The 22,952-nt window shown below is 40.9% G+C and overlaps 2 protein-coding genes across 2 annotated transcripts in view; one reads left to right on the top strand and one right to left on the bottom strand.

Annotated features, from left to right (window-relative positions):
• The window catches only part of DMGDH (dimethylglycine dehydrogenase), a 47,185-nt gene extending 43,203 nt beyond the window's left edge, over positions 1-3,982 (bottom strand). The window contains exons 1-2 of the mRNA XM_072859685.1: positions 3,861-3,982; positions 1,918-2,083 (exon numbers count right to left, since the gene is read on the bottom strand). Of these exons, the coding sequence (XP_072715786.1) occupies positions 1,918-2,083; positions 3,861-3,982 (288 nt within the window). The remainder of the gene's footprint in view (positions 1-1,917; positions 2,084-3,860) is intronic.
• Positions 3,983-4,373: 391 nt separating this feature from the next.
• LOC140650822 (betaine--homocysteine S-methyltransferase 1) lies at positions 4,374-22,102 on the top strand. The gene is made up of 8 exons (XM_072859620.1): positions 4,374-4,427; positions 8,436-8,568; positions 12,711-12,829; positions 14,822-15,013; positions 15,614-15,761; positions 16,650-16,832; positions 21,191-21,419; positions 21,928-22,102. Exons 1-8 carry the CDS (start codon positions 4,389-4,391, stop codon positions 22,100-22,102), a joined length of 1,218 nt encoding a protein of 405 aa, XP_072715721.1. The 5' UTR covers positions 4,374-4,388.
• The last annotated feature ends 850 nt before the right edge of the window (positions 22,103-22,952 follow it).

Raw genomic sequence — 22,952 nt, 5'->3', positions numbered from 1 at the left:
TCACCACCTGAAACATCAACTTTTTCATCTTCAGACACTGCACTCTAATACTGAGCTCAATGAAAAGAGGCAGTATACGTGTAGTTTACCTAATAGTTATCCATTTTTAACCTGTCCCATAACTACGTGTCTTGCTGTGTTAACTGCTTCAAATTCTGTTGCAGCAGATGCCACAAAGCAGCCCTCTCAATAGCCTAGTGCAGGCATTTTCTCTGCTGCGCTCCAGGTCTCTCCCTAGATTTGAAAGAGTTCCTCACTTAGTGCTCCATCGCTGCATTCGCTAAGAAGTGGGGGCAAAAGTACTGAAGGAGAGGTTGCTTTTACGTAGTTAGGAGCAATAAGCTAGAGTGAGTGAATATAACAACAAGAACAAAGGAAACATTTAGTAGCAACCCCCCTTTCAGATTTTGGTTTCTTATTCAATGAGGGGATTTTTTTTTTTTTTACACACTTATTGTTCTGTATATGCATTGGGTAAATAGAATTGTCTGTGCTTCACTCATATACTCAAGTCACAGTATTTCTTTGAGCATTTCATAGTTACGATTCAAGACACAAGATGCGTGATCTGACACTATAGATGGTGTTGCTCTGTTCACTGAACTGCATCACCTGTAGTATCATTCTTTGTAGAAGAGATGTAATTACTAAATTTTGTTTTTGCTAACTCCATACAGTGTGTTTTCTTTTGCTTTGTTTGTTGAAAAGAAAGTAAAATGAAGTATAAACCTCCTTATACATTTCAGGCAGTGATTATTTTTAGTTTCATTTTTTACTATTGTTCTCTCATAAGGCGCCATACGCACAAAACATCTCCACTAAGATGAAGTATTTCAAACTTCAGACTTCTTCCCCTGGGAGAAGTATGAGAATGCAAATCAAATATAATCCATCTGAGTAATCCTCCTCAACTTGTTCCTGAAAGGCACTCAGACACTATAGTTACAAGTATTGCATAAATGCTCTATTGTATTAATAGAGTAGTTCTAGAGACAGCAAACTGTTGGTTTTTTACTCTTTTGTATTGCTACACACAGGGATAATATTCTCCCAGTTTCAGCTGAGCATAGCTGGAAATGAATGGAAAAAGCATCTATTATTGTGGCAAGCTTTATTTCATTTTGTTACACTACCTACTCCAGACACTGACATAGAAAATAGGTGCACATGTTGTGCACCAGTATGTCCATGTGATTAGTATTATTACAGGAGGTGTCCCCACCCTGTCATTATTACATGTATGTCTTTTTGATTCTTTTCCTTAGAGTAGAGACAAAAGTTAAGCCTTAAAAAAACCCACAGTGTACAGTTGTTAGTTTTGCTTCTCCAAGATTTTGTGTAATGTCAGTGGTGGCAGGAAAGAAAGCTCTTGTCTCTAATAAGAATCAGTTTCTGGGACAGTGATATTCTCTGAGAACTGGACACTAATGCTGCTTCTTGATTACTTCTTTTTCAGGGTGGCACATATATAAAAAATAATTACACATACAATAATGCCAAATTTCACATTTCTGGTTTATGCATGACAGTTCAATGATAAAGTCTACAGTATAAATTAGATTACCTTTGAAATAAAACCTCAAACTCAAAAAGTCTAAGTTAAACTAAAGTTTAAAGTCTAAATCCAGTTAACAGCCAAAAATGTATACTACTACTAACAGTTACCTTCCAGTAATTTCAAAACACAGTATTTGTCCCAATTTTTACAAATGAGAAAGTATACTTTGGATAGCTGAACCAACTTTTCAAAACTCATACGGCAAACCTATAAAGAACTCGGTGCTAAAGTTTGTATCTATAAAATAATCAAGATAGTTAATCTCTGGAAAGCCAGGGAATATAAAGGTAATGAAAATTCCACCACCTTTATCTACACAAACTGCTGTTAATCTGAGAGATTAACAAAACATTTCTTACTGCATGCCAAGTAGATCCTGCAGTGAGCTCAGATTTTTCTAGCAGAACAACATCCTTCAAGCCAGCCTTAGCCAAGTGATAGGCTAGACTCACACCAACGCAACCACCTCCGATGATCACTGTGTCTGCTCTATCTTTCCCCAAGGAAGGAGCCTGGGTTTCTTTCCTGGGGAAAAAAAAATTACTGGCAGTTACAAAAAGACAATTGCACTTTCATTCATCTCTTCTGTTTACAGCTCCAATCACAATATAGCTTGGTGCCTGCTTGGGAGTCTAAAACCTAACCTGTTCACTCTTACCTTCTTTCAAAGTACATGCCCTTAAAGGGTCATATACATAAACAGTAGTAATACAAAAACCAAAGCAAGTTTGCTTCCACTCACAACTTTAAATCTTTGTTATTTGTCCAATATACCCTTATATGTAGATCCTATTTTTCAATGAGAAACTGTACACCTGAAATAACAGTGTCAAAACCTGACTTTTCAAAAGTGCTATGGTATACACAACACAAAGAGAGTCTTTAAAAAATGTGTACTTAGTAAAGCTCCTTAATAAATTTCTAAAGCCAATGTCATCAGACTACATCAGTGTTTGTGTTCATGAACAATGAAACTTAATGTTTATTTTCATGTTCTGTCTATTTTGACACATTCTACTTTGCTGAAGTTAAAACATTATAGAAACAGGTTTTTGTCAATGGCTCCCACGTGCTACTACACCATGCTGCATTTTCACAACCACTTTAAGCCAGCACAAACCAGAACTGCTGCGATAGGCAGCTCCATTCTCCTCCATCTCATCTCCTGATCCTCCTCTCTACTGCCCCATCCAAGCAGCAAGCCAGATCAGGAAATTTATCCAAATTTTAAAAAGCCATTTTTTTGGATGTGAGACAAGGTAGGGCCTCTTAGTACAGTAGCAGTACAGACTACTGTGAAATCACAGTACCTCTCCCTTCAGGACAGTTAATCAATACTCAATTTTATCTCCTCCCTCCTTGTACGTTTGCTTTTGCAACTTCCCTGGCAAACGGCTTTCTAATGTGTAACTAGTCTTCTGCCCATTCTCCACTCAGAAATCAAAGCTATTAGTTGTATGTATTATGAACGGAGATCTTATAAAATAATACAGCAATTTGAACGCAAATGCAGGAGGAATATGTACCATGCTTATTCACTATGTGGCAATGAATGAAAAGTAAAATAAATGGGAGCACTGGACACCACAGGCTTTCTGTATTTGGTGCACCACACACTTGCACGCGTTCTTTCTTTTTTGAGATTACATATTAATTTTTGCAAGTTAACAGTAAGCTGTTTAACAGCCAGATGTGAGACACTTAACGCCAGCTCCTCTACTGAATTTTGAGGCACATGGTAATGAGGGTCAAGCATGAAGGCTTTTCTCATGCTTCTTTTACGCCATGGATTTGAGACTTACTCACCTGACTTTCAGGTCTTTTCAAACCTTTTCTTTCAAACCCCGGAGCCTGGTAAGAAGCTGGGGGCACGGTCCACCCAGATGTTTGCTCGTGCCAGTTAAAACAGGTCATTTTTCACTCATCGATATGGCCCAGAAGACCACAGGAGGGATCTCTCTGTACCAGATCAGCGACTCACCCCGGGCTGGGTCTGGTCTTTGACGCGGCAATGCGAGGCGCAGGGGGAAGATGCACCTCCTGCCCAAAGGGAGAGGCCTTCGCGGCCCGGTGACCCCGAACGGCAGCTGGTGGAGCACTGCAGGCTGGCAGAAGGAGCCCAATCCCATTCCCCTTACCACCTTCCCCTCGCAGGCCCCGCCAGGCAGCCTTACCCTCGGGGGCCGCGCCTTGAGGCGACGCGGAGGCCGCGCTGACAGCCGCGACCGTTAACGGCTCCTTTGCCCGCGCCTCCCCACCGCCCCCCGCCCGCCCGGCACAGCCCGGCCCGGCCCGCACTCACCGCCCCTGCTCGCCTGCACCGCCGCCGAGGGGCCGCAGGGCAGCCGCGGCGAAGGGGTCGGGCCGGCCGCCGCGGCGAGGGGGCCGCAGCCGCCGCAGGGCGCCCCGCAGCATCACGCTCATCCCGCACACAGCCCACCGGCAGCAGGGATGGAGAGCGCTGGCTCCGCGCCTCTCCCGGCGGCGTCCCCTCCCGTCCCTGCCCCCGCCGAGGCCAGCCCTCACAGAGGAGGGCGCCGGCCCGCCCCTTGGCTGAGGGGGCAGCCCGGGGGAGCAACCGGGCGCCTCCCGCCCTCGAGCCAGGCAGGGGCAGCGGCGGGAGGGCGCGGGGCAGCCCCGGGCCGTGCCAGGGCGCCCCGCGGGGTCAGGGGCCGGCCCGGCCGGGGGTGTCTCCCGCAGCGCTGCCCGCCGCGGCCCGCCTCCTCCCCGGACTATAAAAGTGCGGGCTGAGCGCTCGTGGTACGTATCTGGTGCTTCGTGCCGGGGCGTCGGGGCGGACTCGGGCAGACAGCGTCCCTGGGTGAGGAAGATGCTGCCGACCGGGAAGACCACGAAACAAGGCAAAAGGGTAATTCCCCCATCTGCCTCCCCTGCTCTGCCCCGGTCCTCTGCTCCCCGCGGGGCCGTCCCGCTCCGCCGCCCGGCCTGGGGGCAGCGGCGGGCGGAGGGAGCGGTGCCCCCGCCGCGGTCCCCTTCGCCGCCTGCTGCGGTGCGGGCGCTGCCCCGGCGGGACCGGGCGGTAGGGGAGAGGCAGCCCCGCGCCGGTGCTGCGGGGAGCGGCGGGAGCCTCGCAGCGGCACAGGGCAGAGCTCGGCTCCGCGCCGGGCCGGGGCGCTGCTGCGCCCGGCCGCCTCTGCCGCCTCCTCGGGGCCCTGCCCGCAGGCTCTCCTGGGGAGCTGCTGCTAAATTGGCACAACCCGCGAACAGCGCTTCTTAACCTCCCGGTAAGGTACTCGGCATTTCTGCAGGTAACGTCATATTGTGAAAAGCTAAAGTAAAGCCATAATAATAACAACTATGCCTATTCAGCCATTGAAGACATTTGGACACAGTTATGAGATAGATAGATTGAACTTAATGCTGTAACAGCTCACAGAATTTTCATTTCCCTGACCACATAGACTGGAGCCACCACAGTTCAAAACCATTTTGCTTAGTCTTATTTGATATGCAAACTAAGCAGTGCTCGCAACACATTAAAATTGTACATATTTTAAGCATAAACCGTCATTGGATGGGATTTCTGTATCCAGCATCCTGCCAACTCTATTTAAAAGCCCCAAATTGCTCTTCCCTTGATTTATATGACTGAATACCAACAGCACTTGTAATACGAGCGCAGTCTCCAACATATGCGTGCCCTTTGCACTGTCATTTAGCTAAAGAAATAAGCCAGTAAAAAAAGTTATCCAGGCATCAGCCGTTCTGGCCATTAAGGCAAACATGAGCAATGTCTAAATCAAACTCTCTGACATATACCAGTACTGCTACCCTGCACTGCTGCTTGGGAAGGTCAGTGGAATCACATAGTCTGTCTTCCATTCAGAAGGACACTGTTATCATTAATAGGACACTTATTACTCAGAACTGGTTTTACTCATTTTATGTGTAGCATGTAAGTCTAGAGTAAGAGAACAGAAGGATATGGGAAGAAGTCTATGAGCTCTAGGGCTTTCAGGTAGATCAGTTATAAAGGAAGGAGGTGGAGAGAAATTTGTTCTGCTTTTTATTTTTTGGTACATAATCATGCCACCTAACTTCAGGCACCTAGCAGAAGGCAATTATCCTAAGTTCCCCCTACGGGCAATGGACAAAGATAAGCTTCTCTTGAGGGCTAACTTAAGATCTGAATAGTTGTTTTGAGATGCTTTTTGCTCTCCACTGATGGAGAGGATATAGGTAGACCAAGCAGGCTTTTCACTTACATGGTTCAGTTACATTCCTAAAGGAGGTTGAGGGAGTTATCTTCATGCAGACATCTGCACTCTTTCCATGGATAGATGTATGGACTATGTTGTGCAACTTCATTAATGGTAGCAAAAGTAAAGCAGTGAAAAGATGGCTCAAAAAAGCCTCGGTTAGCTTTCTACAGATACTATTTCTTGTTATTTAATACCAGATCTGTGTACTACCAAATAACCTGACAGTACAATTTTGATCTGGATTGGCCATGAACACACAGCTGTAGGTCTCTGGGGCAGAACAAAACAATGTTGATGCTGAACTTATGCTAGCTGGTTGAACCAATGGTATTTTAAACAGTACAGATAAAGTAACAATGGTGTGAAGAGATTATATCAGACCTATAATCAAGTTTGCAAAAAAGTTATTTCCATTTTAAGCCAATCTGAACTGACAAAGTAAGTTTGTATTAAGTACTTTCTGCTTTATAGTTATGTCACCTGCTATTAGATGCCCTGATGCTAGGTTTTATATATCAATATATTATGTATTGAGATGCCATAGTCTATTCAATCATGGTTTATATTGCTTCTGTGTGTCAAAAGTGCACAAAAGTTAAAATGCAGTTTAAAAAAGCTAGAACTGTGAAGGAAGACTGCTGTTAAATCCTAGAAGTGACTTGTTAAAAGAAAAAAATTTGTTAGTTGTAGTGCATTTAAATATAATATCTATATATGATGTCAACATGTATCTATTACTTAATGTTCAGTTAACAAGCAACAACTGAGGCTGCTTGTATGTTAAAGATTTTTTTTTTCCTCCGCACTCCTGTATTAAACTTCTGAAGCAGGCTTCATGTATAAAAGATTCCTTGGCAGGGAGAGGAAGCAGGGACTCAGCCAGTGATCCCTTGGGTGCCTTTCTCGGGCCCCATTTGAGGCATTGTGTTACAATTGCAAATTAGTTAATTGCAAGCACAATCTTTACAAAGCCTCCTGACATTTACACTTAGAACAGAACTGCCCTAGTAGACAGGCATGACTGGTAGACTCATTGAAAATTACGGAGTTTTGGAGACTGAGTACTGCAAATTGAGTTTTGCCCTGGTCCTGCTGAAATAAAGATAAAAACTTGTACACTTTATTAAAGTTAATCAGATCAATATTTTGGCAAGTCTACAGTGAGCAATGGAGTTTGATGTGGAGGTTTGCAAGCCAACACTTGGCCAAGCTCATATATCTGCACAGCAGCACTGTACAGGGAAGTCCCATCACCTGGCTGCCTGAGCCAAAAATGCTGACCCTCTCAGCCCAGCTTTCTAGCCTTCAAGTAGCCTTGCACTGCAGTGCTTGGTACTGGAACTGGCATAGTTGGCACAGTGCTCCTTCTTGTTGGAAAGGCATACTTTCATCCCACCTAAAGGGCGGTGCTGAGACGTCACAAGTGTTTGACTTTCCTGGATGTATGGCGTGAGATAATTGAATTAATGAAGGATAAATTATCAAGAAAGATAATCTACCAAAGGTTGGAGGGTAGTTGTTAAAAAAACCTTCCTTTCAGCATGAAACCCATGCTCAACTCTACCTCCACAAGGCTTTTCTTTTTCCTACTCCCTCAGATTTCATCTACTGAAATGCTAGTGTGCCATCAAGAGAAGAGAACTATAGAGGGAAATTTAAGTCTTACCTTTGATTAATTCTTTTCCTGTACCCACTACATTTGTTAATGTAATGAGTCTGCATTCATCCACTTTTTAAAGTAAACAGAATTATGGTTGTAATCCAATTGCAGAAATGAGTACTATTTAGTGAAATAGCAAGGTACTTTTTGGAAAATTTGAACAAGCCAATGAAGCAATGAAAGGAATACCAAAAATAATATATATTTAGGTGCAACCAATATATGTTGTTCTCATGTTTTTCAATTTTACAAAAAAAATAATTACCACTTTCCTTGCATTAGCATGGAGTTCAAGGCAGAAGCAAGGTTAATCACTGGGTGCTGTAAGGTTTGGAATTTGGCATCTTAAAACATTTCAGGGCTGTGCAAAACAAGCAGGTTTTTCTTTCATTTTGTACCTTTAGGTAAGCAAAACCAGGCCAGTAAAAAGTCTGTCAGAAAATGGAGGCTAGCATTTTGAGATGTCTTATTTGGTAGGAAAATGTTACATGCTTACTTTTCTATGATGCCTGTTGTGCCATCTTGTGTCACGAGCTGCTTGTGCTAAGGTTCTGTCAAGATGGCATTCGTAGCTAAAGAGTAAATGAGCTAATAAAGAGGTCAGTCATACTAGTGTTTCATTTTAAGAAGTTTCTCCTGTATTTTACAGGAGAATTTAAGATGGTATTTTACTTTCATAGGAATGGAATTGGACCATTGACTTCTAGTTCTAGGGACTATATCTCTGGAATACAATAAAACTGACTAATGAGAAGTCTTACATAATATATATGGACATATTAAAGCCTTATGTTGCAAAACAGACCATCAACCATTCTTTAAAGAGAATTTAAAGAAGGAAGTTGACTACTTCTTACTACTATGGCAAAGATGTTTCTGGTAGCCCACAAATATTTATGTCTGCTTTGCAAATACAGAAAATGGCAACCAAGACAAAGGAAGCCCACAAAACTGAAGAACTCTAATTGTTAACTTTTCCTCCTGCTTTCTTCAGGGTATTCTAGAGCGCTTAGATGCTGGAGAAATTGTGATTGGAGATGGAGGATTTGTCTTTGCTCTGGAAAAGAGGGGATACGTAAAAGCTGGGCCTTGGACTCCTGAAGCAACGGTAGAACACCCAGAAGCAGGTCAGTTTTACTGGGAAATGGTAATCCTGTAGTGAATGTAAACATGGTTGGATAAATAAATATATAGGAACTTGTAGTAGGTTTTTAAATAGAAATGTTCCTTAACACTGTAGAATTACACTGTTAAGAATAGCCTAAGAATCTATAGACCAAATGCTCATCTTACCCCTTTTTCTTGCTCTTAACACTGGCCAAAAGCAGTTGGCTCAGTAAGAATATAAGTTGTGCAAACATATAGTGATACCTCTCCAGAACGCTCCCCCAGTCTTCAATAATTTGGATCCCAAGGACTTTTTGACCCAGATGTGGTAACCTTGAATTTAATAACATTCAGTGATTTCTCTCTCATGGATTTATCCAGTCTGTCCTTTGCTGATATAAAGCTTATAATTTAAAACATCTTATGAAAAAGAATTCTGCAGGTAACTATCTGTTTTGTTGTGTTCTAGCCATTCTAGGACTTTGATATTGTTATAAATTAATATAGTTTTTTTATTAATTCTTTCAGGAAAATAGCAGCTTTTAATAAACAATGGAATGGAAGAGGAGTATTTAATGTATCTGGCTCCACTGTGAAATGGGGAATGAAAAACCTCATAAGAACCTAAGAATTGCAATAAACATTTAATGGAGTAACTCTCTTAAAGTGGAGGGAGACAAAACGAGCAATCATTGTATGCCTTCCAGCATAAAGATTATAGTGTTTAGCATAAATAGTGCAAAAGCAGATGCTATTATCTATTTATGTATGCTTCATTACAAGAAAGCATTTGCCCTACTAATATGATGTGCAGTTAATCCCACAAGCCAATTCAAAACATCCTGGGGTAAAAAGATTTCTTTGTTCTGTTTTAAGTGTTTGCCCTTCCAAATTAGTCTTTTTCCTCTATACAGGGGGAAGAAGGAAGAGGAGGGGAAGGAGAGAGATCTTAGCCCTTTCTATTACATTGCTTTTTACACCTTACCTATTTATTCACGCTAATCCTTCTCAGCCTTGAAGTGTCACTTTGTGCAGCATGCCTAACTTAGGGTCACAGACAGCCTTAGATAATGCAGAGCTCCAGCAAAGGTTTAAAGGATGATGACCTAATTTGCTGACTCTCATCTCCCCAACAGACATCTCATCACGTCTTTCTCTGTTTCTCTCCACCTCTACCTTTGTCTGCCCCTACACATTCCATCTTACAAATCATAGTGCTTACCCCATGCTCTTTATTTCCCCTTTGCTTACTTACTTTGCACCTCAAAAGCCCTTGACTCTCTCCACATGTCCTTTCAGGAAGTGCAGGTCTCAGTCCATGCGGAATGCAAGACGTTGCCTTACATAGAGACAGTTGCAGATGGCTTACATTGGCTAAGTTGGCACACAGATTTGCTTTAAATAAATGATCAGTAGTCATAGGTTAGAATCCAGCCTTCTAAGAATTGCTACTGATTTGCTCTTGTACATATTGCTTATGTCTATAACATAGTTATAAAATTTTTATAAGCTTCTTGTAGGCTATTTAAAAACACACCCTTCACTGGAAACGTCTTCATTTCTTTTAGTGCAGTGTGCTGCCTCCCCTCCATTACTGCTTTTTGCTCCTGCATGCTCAAGGGTCGTGTTACTTCGAAAGCAGGTGTAAAGAACAGAAGGAGCAACTGGCTAAGCCCGCTGGTGTAAAAACCATACAACTACCAGACCTTCTTGTCTTTGTAAGGAAGGAGGGAAAAGGAAGGAGGTTCTGAGAATGCAGCAAGGAAGGGGGGGGGGGGGGGTGTGGTGTGTGAGTTCAAGGCCACTATCTCCATTACAAGAGAGGAGAAGTTTTGCCAGACTGACAAATTTAGAAACGGGATCTAAATGTTTCTTCTGAGCCAGGTCAGGTATTGCTCTGTAGTGAGCAACATGCATAGGCACTTACTGCCGCCATCTCCTGTTAGCTTAAGTCTGTGTCTTTTGTGAAATGTCCAACTCATGATGGATTGAAATGAAAAGTCAGTGTTATACATCCAACTCCTAAAATGAATCAAATTGTTAATAATTGTTTAGCCTCATATGTGGCTGTTATCCCCATTTCTCAAATAGTGGAGGAAAACACAGCTTCAGTAACATGCTGGAAGTCACACAAAAAGTTAATTACAGAGTGGTTTGTGGTTTTGATAGTGCAGACTGCTGAGGGCTTGATAATAGTAACAGTATATTCTACTGGTAGAAACAATTTGCCTGGGGTTGAGTGAGATTCAGGCTGATGCTTACAACACTATTCTTTCCCTCAAAATGTAGACCCATTCAAGAGTCTCCTGTTTACATACCTGATAGTTTGGGATATGAAGTTCCTTATTCATATGTGTTAGATTATGTTTCATTTGCCTACCTATGTGACCATCCTTATCCACACAAATCCCAAGCATTCTTCTAGGAATGCAAGAACCATATTTAAAAAGCACTAACCATGGGGGTAAACAAATCTGGTTTATTGTGGAAATGTCATACAGCATTTGTGGAAAACACTTGTAGATTCTTTTTTCCTTTTCCCATTTCTTGACTAGTTTTCATCAATTATTCTTATGGGGGAGAACAGAAAAACAAACTGCAGAACACTATGAACGCACAGAAACAGCCCTTCCAGTTGGGATCAGTAGCCTATTTTAATGCTGTGGGAAGAAGAATACTCCCTGCACTAGAAATGTTTTGACTCTGCGTAAAGGTTGTAAGACTGAAATTTGATGCCGGTTGTTCAGGCAGATTCCAGGGACTTTTTGAACTGTAGCTCTGCTATAATCTATGTTCCTGGATAGGTCTTTGTGACTGCTGGGAAAAGAAGCATTGTGTTAAATCACACGTGGTTACCCAAAGCTGTAATTAGAAATGAAATACTAGTAGAGAAAAAGCAAGGGACACTACACTGTTCCTTCACTGAAAGCAGACGTGCTTGCATGTACACAGATTGAGCATAGGAGGCTGGCATAGAAGGCTGTGTTTGTTGCAGCTGAAGGGAATGATTTTATTCTCGTGACACATTCACACATTTTCCTAATGACACAGATTGTCTGTAGACAATGAGGTATGATAAACCAGAACTTCAGGAAAACTTTTCCAAGCATCTGCCACAGAAACTGCAGTGTTCTTCTGTCTGTATGCAGTATCTAGAGAATAAATTATTCCTCTATTTGCTATAAGCTGTTGAGCATTTTAGCTCTGTTTTACATGATCAGTAGTGTTCTAGAAATTATTATCATAATTGTTCTGTGGGTATACATATAAAATCAATTGACAGCTCCTGTTCTGTTCCTCCTGTGGCAATTGCAGTGTACTGCTTACAGCGATGAAGGCAGAACTACCATTACAGAGCCTGCTCCCAAAGTCCTAATGTAGGAAGTTTGTCCATTAAAAGTAATGACAACTTGTCCTTCAAAAGAAGTGCAGGCTCTGTAGTAAAATCATCATGTGCTCACTTACGAGAAGAATTAAGACTGTGTTGTGAGTCTCTTTTCTGGAGCAACAAATAATCTTTTAATTAAGGGTGTATTTAGCAAAATAGAGCTTTGGTTTTGGCTGACTAGACTTGGCTAGAGTTTTGTAGGGGAAGAAAACTAGGAAATACAAAATAGAGGAGGTAATGGGACACTGTATTCTTCCAAATAAATATCATCGTGTCCCTTAATTTGTTGCCACAATACTTTCTTCTGTTTTCTTCTTCATAGTCTAGAAGCTAAGAAAATACGGCTTTTCCATTTGATGATCTTTTTGTCTGATATTCCTTGTTACGCTTTCATGTTCTTTTGTCAGATGTCTGCTTTCCCTTCCTAAATCACTATGCAGTTCTGTAAAGTTTGGAGGTCTGAAGGACTGCAGAAAGTAGAAGATAGGCAAGGTGGCATGCAAAACTGAACCTACTGATAAACTGAACACATCTTCTGTCATTCTTAGCAGAGAATAACTAAGGAGAAAGTTTTCTACCTAATGTTCTGAGAGTGAGAAGAAAGGAATTCTAGGCAGACTAGGGTACTGCTTCTACTCTCTCATAATGTCTCTTCTAGTAAACACAGTATCACTTATTTTACAGCAACATTACCTCAATAAACATTTAATTTGGGATAGCAACAGCAATAACTGTACCAAACATCTCTTCTTTGTCTCTTTTAATTCTTTGCAGTTCGTCAGCTTCACCGGGAATTCCTCAGAGCTGGATCCAATGTTCTGCAGACATTCACCTTTTATGCCAGTGAGGATAAACTAGAGAACAGGGGCAATTATGTAGCTGAGAAAATAAGCGTGAGTAAAACTCTGTTTTGATGGAGATATGAAATAAATGGATTCATTTCAAAAGGTCTAGTAGAGAGATTATCGAGTACTTTCACAGTCTTTCATAACAGTTTTGGCTATATTTGAGGACCAAAGAATGAGATTATGCCATTTCAGAGTTTGGAATAGCAAGAAAGACAAGGTTAAAGGACAAAAAAAACCCAAAATGGCTCAAAGATGAAGAGAGGAAGGAGGATACCCTCTTCAAATCTAAGAAGATTAGTTTATTGGAGTTTTCATACAAAGAGTATAGGAAGGACTTTAGTCTTTAGGACTTTAGGACAGAGAGAAAAATCAGTTGGAAAAAATAAATGCTTTAACATCCAGAGAAACAAATCAACTGCAAAAATGGTGACGGATCATAGAGAATAATGACTGACTAATGAGAATTGAATGTTTTGTAGAACCATGTCTTCAATGAATTAACAACTAAAAAATCCAAGGTATACACTGTGCTCAATATTCCCCTTCTCATGTGTAAGGGTAATCTGTTACAGCAACAGCAGTACCATGCTGATGTTTTCTTACCCCCTACACAAAGAAGTTCTAGGATGTTGGGTGTGTTCACTAGATGCAGGCCCAGCTCCACTGGAACTTCTGGCACAAATGTTTCTAGACAGTTCATTTGAGATTAGAAGGTCTGCCACTGAGTGTTTTCTCTGATCCTTTCCCCTTTGGTCCTATTGTCTATTTCAACCTCTGCGAAATAGAGAAGATTCTCCACGGGACAGGGAGGAAGGAATATCTCTGTATCTGTGAAGATATCCCAAGTCAGAAATTGGAACAATCTGGACACTAGGGAAACACTTGAAGCTTAATTAAGAGGTCATACCAGAATGTCATATGACCAAATTTATCTGAAATGCTGTACCTTTACATTCAATAGATGCACCATTGAAATGCCTGAAGTGGTAGTCCCAGAAACACAGTGCCTCTGGAACAAGCGATGCTGCAACTCTTGCTGCCATGCAAAATTATATGAAGGGCTGAGAGAGGACCTGGCATTAGGAATGGATTGCAGCAAAGCTTTCAAGATTGATATGCTGCTAGTTCTAGAAGCAGGTTCCTCCAGGCTTTAACTGGTTTATGGCTCCACCTCCCAGAGTTCCCAAATATGTACCTGAGCACAAGTGCAAATGGAGGACAAGCTGTCAGCAATAGCCTTATAAATCAGCAGCCATGGAAAACTTCAGCTGAGAGAAACTTACACAGTTTCTAAGTAGTCCATGGGCTGCAGAGAAACCTGCTCTAGTCAGTACTTGTTATCTATCCCAAATAATGATTCTTTTCCCAAAATCTTTTTTTCCCAGCTTAACCTCTTTTTCACAAGCTGTTCTAGTCATCCTGATTTAGGTATAGAGGGAATGTGTCTTTCAGTCTAGGTGATTAATCATGTATAGTGATACATTTCCTTTACTATTCTTAAATTGGTAACTTTAACATCAGATGATTAATTATATCTTTTTTAAAAATGCCTTTAATAACTCTATGAATATTATATCTTAAGTTTTGAAAATTATCAAAATACTAAAATACTCTTTTAAAAAAAATGAAAAATCAATTGAAATTACTATGTATTTTGTTTTATGCCCACAAAATGTCAGAATAAAGGCATACACTTAAGTGTAACTAACTCATTTTCTAAGATGCAAAGAAAATTCCACTTCACACCAAATATTTGCTTTTTATAGACTATTTGTGGAGGATGTATTAAAGGTAATATGTTTTTGTAATATTTGATAATATGATAACTTACAGGTGGCAAGAAATTTGTTTCCTAATGTTTGTTATTTTTTTGAAGGATGCTGATCTTCCTAATCAATATTATTAAAAAATCCATTTAAATTATAAAAGAATATGAAGAAGCCATTATGGCTTTTGACTCTTTTTGTCCTTTTTGTGCTCTGAAATTACATGCATATCTCTGACCAGGTAAAATTGTCATAATCTATATTCATACAGTGCCAGAAAGTGAATGAAGCTGCTTGTGACATTGCAAGAGAAGTGGCTAATGAAGGTGATGCTTTAGTGGCTGGAGGAGTCAGTCAAACACCATCATACTTAAGCTGCAAGGATAAAGCAGAGGTTAAAGCAGCCTTTCGAAAGCAACTAGATGTCTTTATGAAGAAGAATGTGGACTTCCTAATTGCAGAGGTAAATCTGTAAAAAAAAAAAAGTACATGCCTGCAACTGGCACAGTGTTAACTTTAAGATGTCTAGTCTGCTTCAGGGAGTACCAGTATATATTGTATCCTCCTTTAAAATTTTCTGTTATGCTTTTATTCCAGTAGTATCAAGTGTTTTTCTAAATGCACAGCGGTATCTGCAAGTGTCCTAGAATAGGGCCTTGAAATCTAAATTTCTACCTCAGTCAAGCCAAATTCTGTACTGGTACAAAGAGGATAGATTAATGTGATCTTAACTAGTTCCTGTGTCCTCCCACACACCGTAAGCAATCAGCCCAAGGTGACTTTTCTAGATGAAAATAGTTCTTTGGGGATAAATCCCTGATTAACCTCCTGTATGGGCATTCTTATTCTGAAACAAGAGTATCATTATTTTTTATTTAGTTTTACTTACTGACTTTTTAAAATCCTTTTTTAACTGTGTGGTCAGTGAACTCAACTGAATTCCATCAGTGTAAATCAGAAAAGAATAAAGTTATTGTATTGCTGGTGAATTTGGGGTCTGGATTAATGTGTTTATGTTTCATCTCCAAGAAACAAAAGTAGTCCCGTTTTAATTTCTTTTCAGTATTTTGAGCATGTTGAAGAGGCTGTCTGGGCAGTTGAAGTTCTAAAAGAATCTGGAAAGCCAGTTGCAGCTACAATGTGCATTGGTCCAGAAGGAGACATGCATGGCGTGCCCCCAGGACAATGTGCTGTCCAACTGGTAAAGGCTGGTAAGAATCTGTTTTAATATGCCCTTTAAAAGTATGGAACAAAGTAAAGTCCTTAAGTATTGAGATAAATTGATGTGTTTCTCAAGTAGGTAGCTTCCCAATTATATCTGATAAAAGTTTTGACCCTGTAGAAAAGTTTTTATGTGTACTTACTAGAGCAGTGTTGTAAAAAACATGAAAATGCAGCTATGAAATCCTTGTTAACCAGGATGGTATTGGGAGCAATAGCCACAGGCAGCTGATACTGAATAGAGCAAAATCCTAAACCTACTCAAATTTGGTTACAGAGCCAGGCCCAAATTCTGGGCTCACAATTATGAAACATAAGCAGAATCCAACACCACCTTTGATCCTCTGCTCATGTTTTTAGAAATGTATGGAGCACAGTTCAAATCCAGGATGAGAGAATAAGAGGATGAAAAAATTAATCTTTTTGCCTATCAAAGGCTGTGTTTTGTGCAAGACGGGGAACGGCAGAAGAAATTAATCAGGGGCATGGTACAGGGCTTTATTGTATCTGTTCTGAACTACTCTTTTCCTTTGGAGTTAGAGTTGAAATCCAAAGGCAGAACCTGCGTTAGGAACCTGCTAGCTATTTGCAGATGTGGCTGTACATAATCAGTCTTCATTGATTAAGCACTGATAAGAAGAGCAACTGTATGAGGGTGGGAGATGTGATTCATCATCAGGAAGGTAAAGAGGAGTGCAACTGAGATCTAAATGGAATGATCAACCTCAAGAGAGTTGAGGTTGGCTTTAACCCAACTGCCTTGTTTTCATAATGCTGGTGTAAAGTTGGGCAGCTCTGCTTCTGAAGTGGTGTGGCAAAGAACTTTCACCTCCCACTTCCTGGGGAGATGTGACTTGAAGTTATTTTCCTCCTCCTAGGTGCTTCTATTGTTGGAGTCAACTGCCATTTTGATCCAGATACTTCCCTGGAAACTGTGAAACTGATGAAAGAAGGCTTGCAGGCTGCTAAAATGAAAGCCCACCTGATGTCCCAACCACTTGCTTTCCATACACCTGATTGTGGAAAGCAGGGTTTTATTGATCTTCCAGAATTTCCCTTTGGTAAGACAAGGGTACCTTTTTTTTTAATTGTCTGTTCTTTTTTTTCCCCAGCTTTTAGTAAAGCTGAAGCTGCAAGGTGTCCTTCTATACAATAGGATCAGTCCCAGTTATCCTGTCTGGTACTTTCCATAGAGGAACTGCAGTGTAATATTGGATTAAAGATCATCCACATAGTGAGAGTATTTCAGTAGTATCACAGCATGTGACTGAAAGTGAAATTATGATGAAAACAGTTGAAGTGCCACAACCTAAACTCTGTTTAAAAATGTAGTTCTTCCTTGTGCTATAGAACCTTGTTCACGGCACCTGTAAACAGTCCAAAGAAATGAGCAAGAGCAAATACACTAAAAAAACTCCAGACTTGAAAGCTTTTTCATGGGAGCTCTTCAGCGTTCTGGGTTGTGACATCTATCCCACAAGCCCTATAATGTTTACCTGCATAGGGATTTAATGTACAACGCATATGCAGAACTGCATATAGGCGCATGATTATTGCACTCATAATGGTTCAGTCTTGCAAGTGTAACTGTCTCATAAATGAGATTAGAGAGAAACCAAAGAGGGAATATGTTATTTGATATTGCTAACAAATGGATTAGCAGTTTGGAGATGGATTCATCACATGTATGCTCAGGAAAAATTCTACAAAGACTGAAAGATTCAGCCACTTTATGTGTATTAAGGCTTGTGTATTTAGGGCTTATTTCCACCTGGGATGTAGAAGATCACATCCCTTTAAGATAAGAGGACAAAATCAGCCTAAGCATTTTAAAACTGATTAGAAAAATGCTTTCATTGCCAGGTATCACACACTCTTCTTTTCAAGATCAGACTATAAAATAAGGTATTAAAACATTCAAAACTTGAATTTGTAGCAAAAAAATTGAGAGAGATGTGATTTTCAGGAATTTTTTTTTTTAAATTCCTCTCTTTACATAAACAAAGGAAAGAGAATAAAGCATGAGCCTGAGGCATTCATTAAATGATAATAACACATCTGAGTTCTGAAGATATTCTGGGATGTTTAAAAGCGTTAAGAACTCATTTATCCTATTCATTCCTTCATATAACTCCTCTGATTGCAAGCAAACAAAGATAGAACAGATGCAGTAAGTCATCAAGTGAATTGAAGGATTCACTCGTTGGTTTGTTATGGTTCTTGGCTTGTATGTTATAAGCAATCTGTACAAGATCTCAGCTTTCAGAAATTTCATGAGTTGATTGGAGAAGGCTGGTTCTGTGAATGTTTTCAATACCCAGAAAGAGCAACTGGTCACTTGACAGCAGATAAGCAGTTTGGTAAATCATTGTTAAACTGACCCAGTTAACTCTTTTTTTTGTGGAAGGCAATATGCACAAAGAGGTATTTAGATATTTGAAATGTACATAACCTCTTAAAGGCCAAGAAGATCTCAGTTTCTAGAAGAGCGTTGGCTATGTTGTGTTGGCAAACGCCAGCATCTAGATTCCAGTATTTATTTATCTGTAGAACTTTTTCCAGTTTTCTGTCTTTTCCCTTCTGTGTTGCTGCAATTGATCTGAAATGTCACCAGTTGAACAAGGACAATATTTTAGAAAGAAATGTCCCAGTCAGTCAAAGCATACCCAATTATCTCAAGAATAGATATACAGAGGGGCTAAATCTAGAAGCAATCATCAAAAATTGATTTAAATGTCAATCTCATAAACTGTTAAGCTATAGATATTCCATCCTGAATAAAGCCAAGAAAAGAAATGCATTGACAGGCATGGAAAACAGAATGTTAGTCAATTTTGGGAAGGAGAAAATCCCACAAAACGTGATCTATGTGGCAACTCTTTTCATAGAATACTGCTTGTTTTCAATCACCATGTTTCACCACATGTGTGGCTGGCTCTTATGGCAGGGTCTATCCCTGTTTCCTCAGAGAGGTTAGGTTGTTGCTGTCCTTACACTCCTGAAGCACAAGGGCTGATTCATAGAACAGTTTGGGTTGGAAGGGACCTTAAAGATCATTTAGTTCCAACCCCCCTGCTGTGGGCTTCCACTAGATGGGATTGCTCAAAGCCCCATCCACCCTGGCCTTGAACACTACCAGGGAGGGAGCATTCACAGCTTCTCTGGGCAACCTGTTCCAGTGTCTCACCACCCTCACAGTAAAGAATTTCTTCCTAATATCTAATCTAAATCTACCATCTATCAGTTTAAAAGCATTACCTCTCATCCTATCACTATACTCCCTGATAAAGAGTCCCTCCCCATCTTTCCTGTTAAGCCCCCTTTAAGTACTGGAAGGCTGCTAGAAGGTCTCCCTGGAGCCTTCTCTTCTCTCTTCTCTCTTCTCTCTTCTCTCTTCTCTCTTCTCTCTTCTCTTCTCTTCTCTTCTCTTCTCTTCTCTTCTCTTCTCTTCTCTTCTCTTCTCTTCTCTTCTCTTCTCTTCTCTTCTTTTCTCTCTTCTCTTCTCTTCTCTTCTCTTCTTTTCTCTCTTCTCTTCTCTTCTCTTCTCTTCTCTTCTCTTCTCTTCTCTTCTCTTCTCTTCTCTTCTCTTCTCTTCTCTTCTCTTCTCTTCTCTTCTCTTCTCTTCTCTTCTCTTCTCTTCTCTTCTCTTCTCTTCTCTTCTCTTCTCTTCTCTTCTCTTCTCTTCTCTTCTCTTCTCTTCTCTTCTCTTCTCTTCTCTTCTCTTCTCTTCTCTTCTCTTCTCTTCTCTTCTCTTCTCTTCTCTTCTCTTCTCTTCTCTTCTCTTCTCTTCTCCAGGCTGAACAACCCCAGCTCTCTCAGTCTTTCCTCACAGGTGAGGTGCTCTAGCCCCCTAATCTTTTTTGTGGCCCTCCTCTGGACCTGCTCCAAGAGGTCCATGTCTTTCTTGTGTTGAGGGACAGGACAGCTCCTCTGGAGTTGGACGCAGTACTCCAGGTGGGGTCTCACCAGGGCGGAGTAGAGGGGCAGAATCACCTCCCTTGACCTGCTGGCTATACTTCTTTTGATGCAGCCGAGGATGTGATTGGCTTTCTGGGCTGCGAGCACACATTGCCAGCTCATATTCAGTGTTTCAACCACCAGTACCCCCAAGTCCTTCTCCACAGGGCTGCTCTCAATCCACTCATCACCCATCCTGTATCCATGTTTGGGATTGCCCCAACCCAGCTGCAGGACCTTGCACTTGGCCTTGTTGAACTTCATGAGGTTCACACGGGCCCACCTCTCTAGCCTGACAAGGTCCCTCTGGATGGCATCCATTTGCTCTAGAGTATCAACCACACCACCCAGCTTGGTGTCATCTGCAAACTTGCTGAGGGTGCCCTCAATCCCACTGTCCATGTCCCTGACAAAGATGTTAAATAATACTGGTCCCAATACAGACCCCTGAGGGACACCACTCATCACTGGTCTCCACCTGGACATCGAGCCATTGACCACAACTCTTTGAGTGTGACCATCCAGCCAATTCCTTATCCACCAAGTGGTCCACCCTTCAAATCCATGTCTCTCCAATTTAGAGAGAAGGATGTTGTGCGGGACAATATCAAATGCTTTGCACAAGTCCGGGTAGATAACATCAGTTGCTCTTCCCTTATCCACCAGTGCTGTAACCCCATCGTAGAAGGACACCAAGTTTGTCAGGCACGATTTGCCCTTAGTGAAGCCATATTGGCTGTCACCAATCACCTCTCTGTTTTCCATGTGCCTTAGTGTAGTTTCCAGGATGATCTGCTCCATGATCTTGCTTGGCACAGAGGTGAGACTGACCAGCCTGTAGTTCCCTGGGTCTTCCTTTTTTCCATTTTTAAAAATGAGGGTTATTTCCCCTTTTCCAGTCACTGGGAACTTCACCAGCCTGCCACAACTTTTCAAATATGATCGATAGTGGCTTAGCAACTTCATCTGCCAGTTCCCTCAGGACCCTCAGATGCATCTCATCAGGTCCCATGGATTGTGACACAGTGGGTGATGGAGAAGACAGGGAAACACTCTATACTGTTCCCCTGGAGTTTAGTTGTTTATGTAGGTATAAATTGAGTGCAAGATGCCGCATTCTTATTCTTGATCATTTTGTATCAATTTTGCATTAGCTTTTTAATGATGTGTGAGAGACAAGGAAATAATGAATTTGTGCTTCTGATGCTTTCTCTCACATCTGCAGGACTCTACACAAGCTTACTTTTATTTAAACAGCTTTCTAACATAGCTTCATCTGGTTTTCCTTCCGATATTAGAAAAGTTTGCATCATTAAGTCTAGATCAGACAGTTCTAACATGTACCTCTACATCTACAACCAGTTTTGCAAACAATGTGCAAGTATCTCAACAACATTATTTCTTACCAAAAATGTGCTAAAATGGGGCACGGTGGAAACTTAAGATATTAATGTCTTTGCAGGTCTGGAGCCAAGAATTGTAACCAGATGGGATATTCAAAAATATGCAAGAAAGGCCTATGACTTAGGAATTCGTTACATTGGAGGTTGCTGTGGATTTGAGCCATACCACGTCAGAGCAATAGCTGAGGAGCTGGCTCCTGAAAGAGGATTTTTGCCAGAAGCTTCTGAGAAACATGGTAGCTGGGGCGATAGTCTGAGCATGCATACCAAACCCTGGGTCAGAGCAAGGTATGTATATCTGAACTGGAAAGCACACCAACATACTCTCTGCAAAGGCTTATACTGGTCCATGCAGCAGACTGGCTTAACTGATATGGAGGTCTAAATATCACTGTAAACATCCTATGTGTTAATAATTTTGAAGAATTAAATCTGATCTGAGAGCAGGGAAAGGGGTGAAGGGGCAGTAGGACAGCTCCAGAACTTCTCATCCCTCTTTAAAATAGAGATTTGGTCTGAATGTGAAAGTAATTAATGAAAATTAAGATCAAAACCTAACAGACTGCTGTAAAACAGCTGCTAATGGTGAGTAGCTTACAGTGTTCCTTTCAAAGATGAAAAGACACTTTTTTAAGCATGTAGCATTTCATTGCATGCTTTCATTCATACTTCAGTATCTAAATACAAAGTAAGTCTGTGCAAGTTAGATGGCCTTTTGCAATGGTGATTTAAGCCACATTGCCTTTAGTATTGTGAGGTGCTGGAAAAACCCCTAAATTTCCTTTTCTTTCGTTAGGGCAAGAAAAGAATACTGGGAGAATCTGAAGCCTGCTTCAGGCAGGCCATATTGTCCTTCCATGTCAAAGCCAGATGGCTGGGGAGTGACCAAAGGAGCCAGGGAGCTGATGCAACAGAAAGAAGCAACAAGTGAACAACAGCTGAAGGAGCTCTTCCAGAAACAGAAGTTCTAATCCACTGCAGTTGTGTAAATGTTAGAATGATTTATCTACAGACCATCTCATGCTTCATGAGAAAATATGTGAAGATGAGTACCCTGTTGATTTATCAGTTGACATGTAATGAAAGAGAGAAAATGAAGAAAGAATGTGATTACAGATTAAATATGTCAGATTTTGATAATAAAATCTTTCTCTGGACAAATAATTTAGAGAATGCACAGTCAGGAGGAGGTTTGGATTCTCATATTAATTGAGCTTCTGTTAGCTAGGTGCCATTAGTTGGGTAGACACAGAAATACAGGGAAAATAATAATTGGCTCAACTCCCCTGTGAAAAGAGAAAAAGCCATCTATAAATAACGGTATCAATGGATTTCCACTCCTGAGTCTGTTTTCAGTTTGGGATTATGTAGAAGCTTCCTCAGAGCTCAAGATTTGTTGAGGGCTACTTCAGGGACACACAAGCTGCCAATGCTTCAGACACACAGTTATCTATAGTTGCTTTCTTGACTTCAAGAGAATAAAAGTAAACTGGAAACACATCGTATAATTGGAATCAAAAGATAAGGAGAATGAGATTGAGATCTTGCACGAATTTCTTATTTGCAGGGGAAAGGTTCAGAGAACTTTTAGGAAAGAAAAATGACAGGTAAATACCTCACTGTTTTGTCTCAAGGTACCATGCACACAAGATTTACTCCTCTGGAGACTAAAAGGCTTAAGAGATTATTCTGAAATTTAAAAAAAATCAAATAAATTAAAAGTAATATGATGGAATAGTACTGTATTATCTTCACACCTTAAATCATAAGAGCTCAAACAGAATTGCATACCTCCAGTAAGCAACTAATTTTCAAATGATC

The sequence above is a fragment of the Ciconia boyciana genome, chromosome 4, assembly GCF_034638445.1.
Source record: "Ciconia boyciana chromosome 4, ASM3463844v1, whole genome shotgun sequence".
In the NCBI taxonomy this organism is placed as follows: domain Eukaryota; kingdom Metazoa; phylum Chordata; class Aves; order Ciconiiformes; family Ciconiidae; genus Ciconia; species Ciconia boyciana.
Note: the sequence above shows the minus strand (reverse complement) of the source record. Positions and strands in the feature narration are given on the sequence as shown.

Coding starts and splice junctions, on each gene's coding strand:
- LOC140650822 (XM_072859620.1), top strand. CDS start 4,389: ATGCTGCCGACCGGGAAGACCACGAAACAAGGCAAAAGG. Junction 15,014..15,613: donor TGGACTTCCTAATTGCAGAG/GTAAATCTGTAA, acceptor ATTTCTTTTCAG/TATTTTGAGCATGTTGAAGA. Junction 16,833..21,190: donor TCTTCCAGAATTTCCCTTTG/GTAAGACAAGGG, acceptor ATGTCTTTGCAG/GTCTGGAGCCAAGAATTGTA.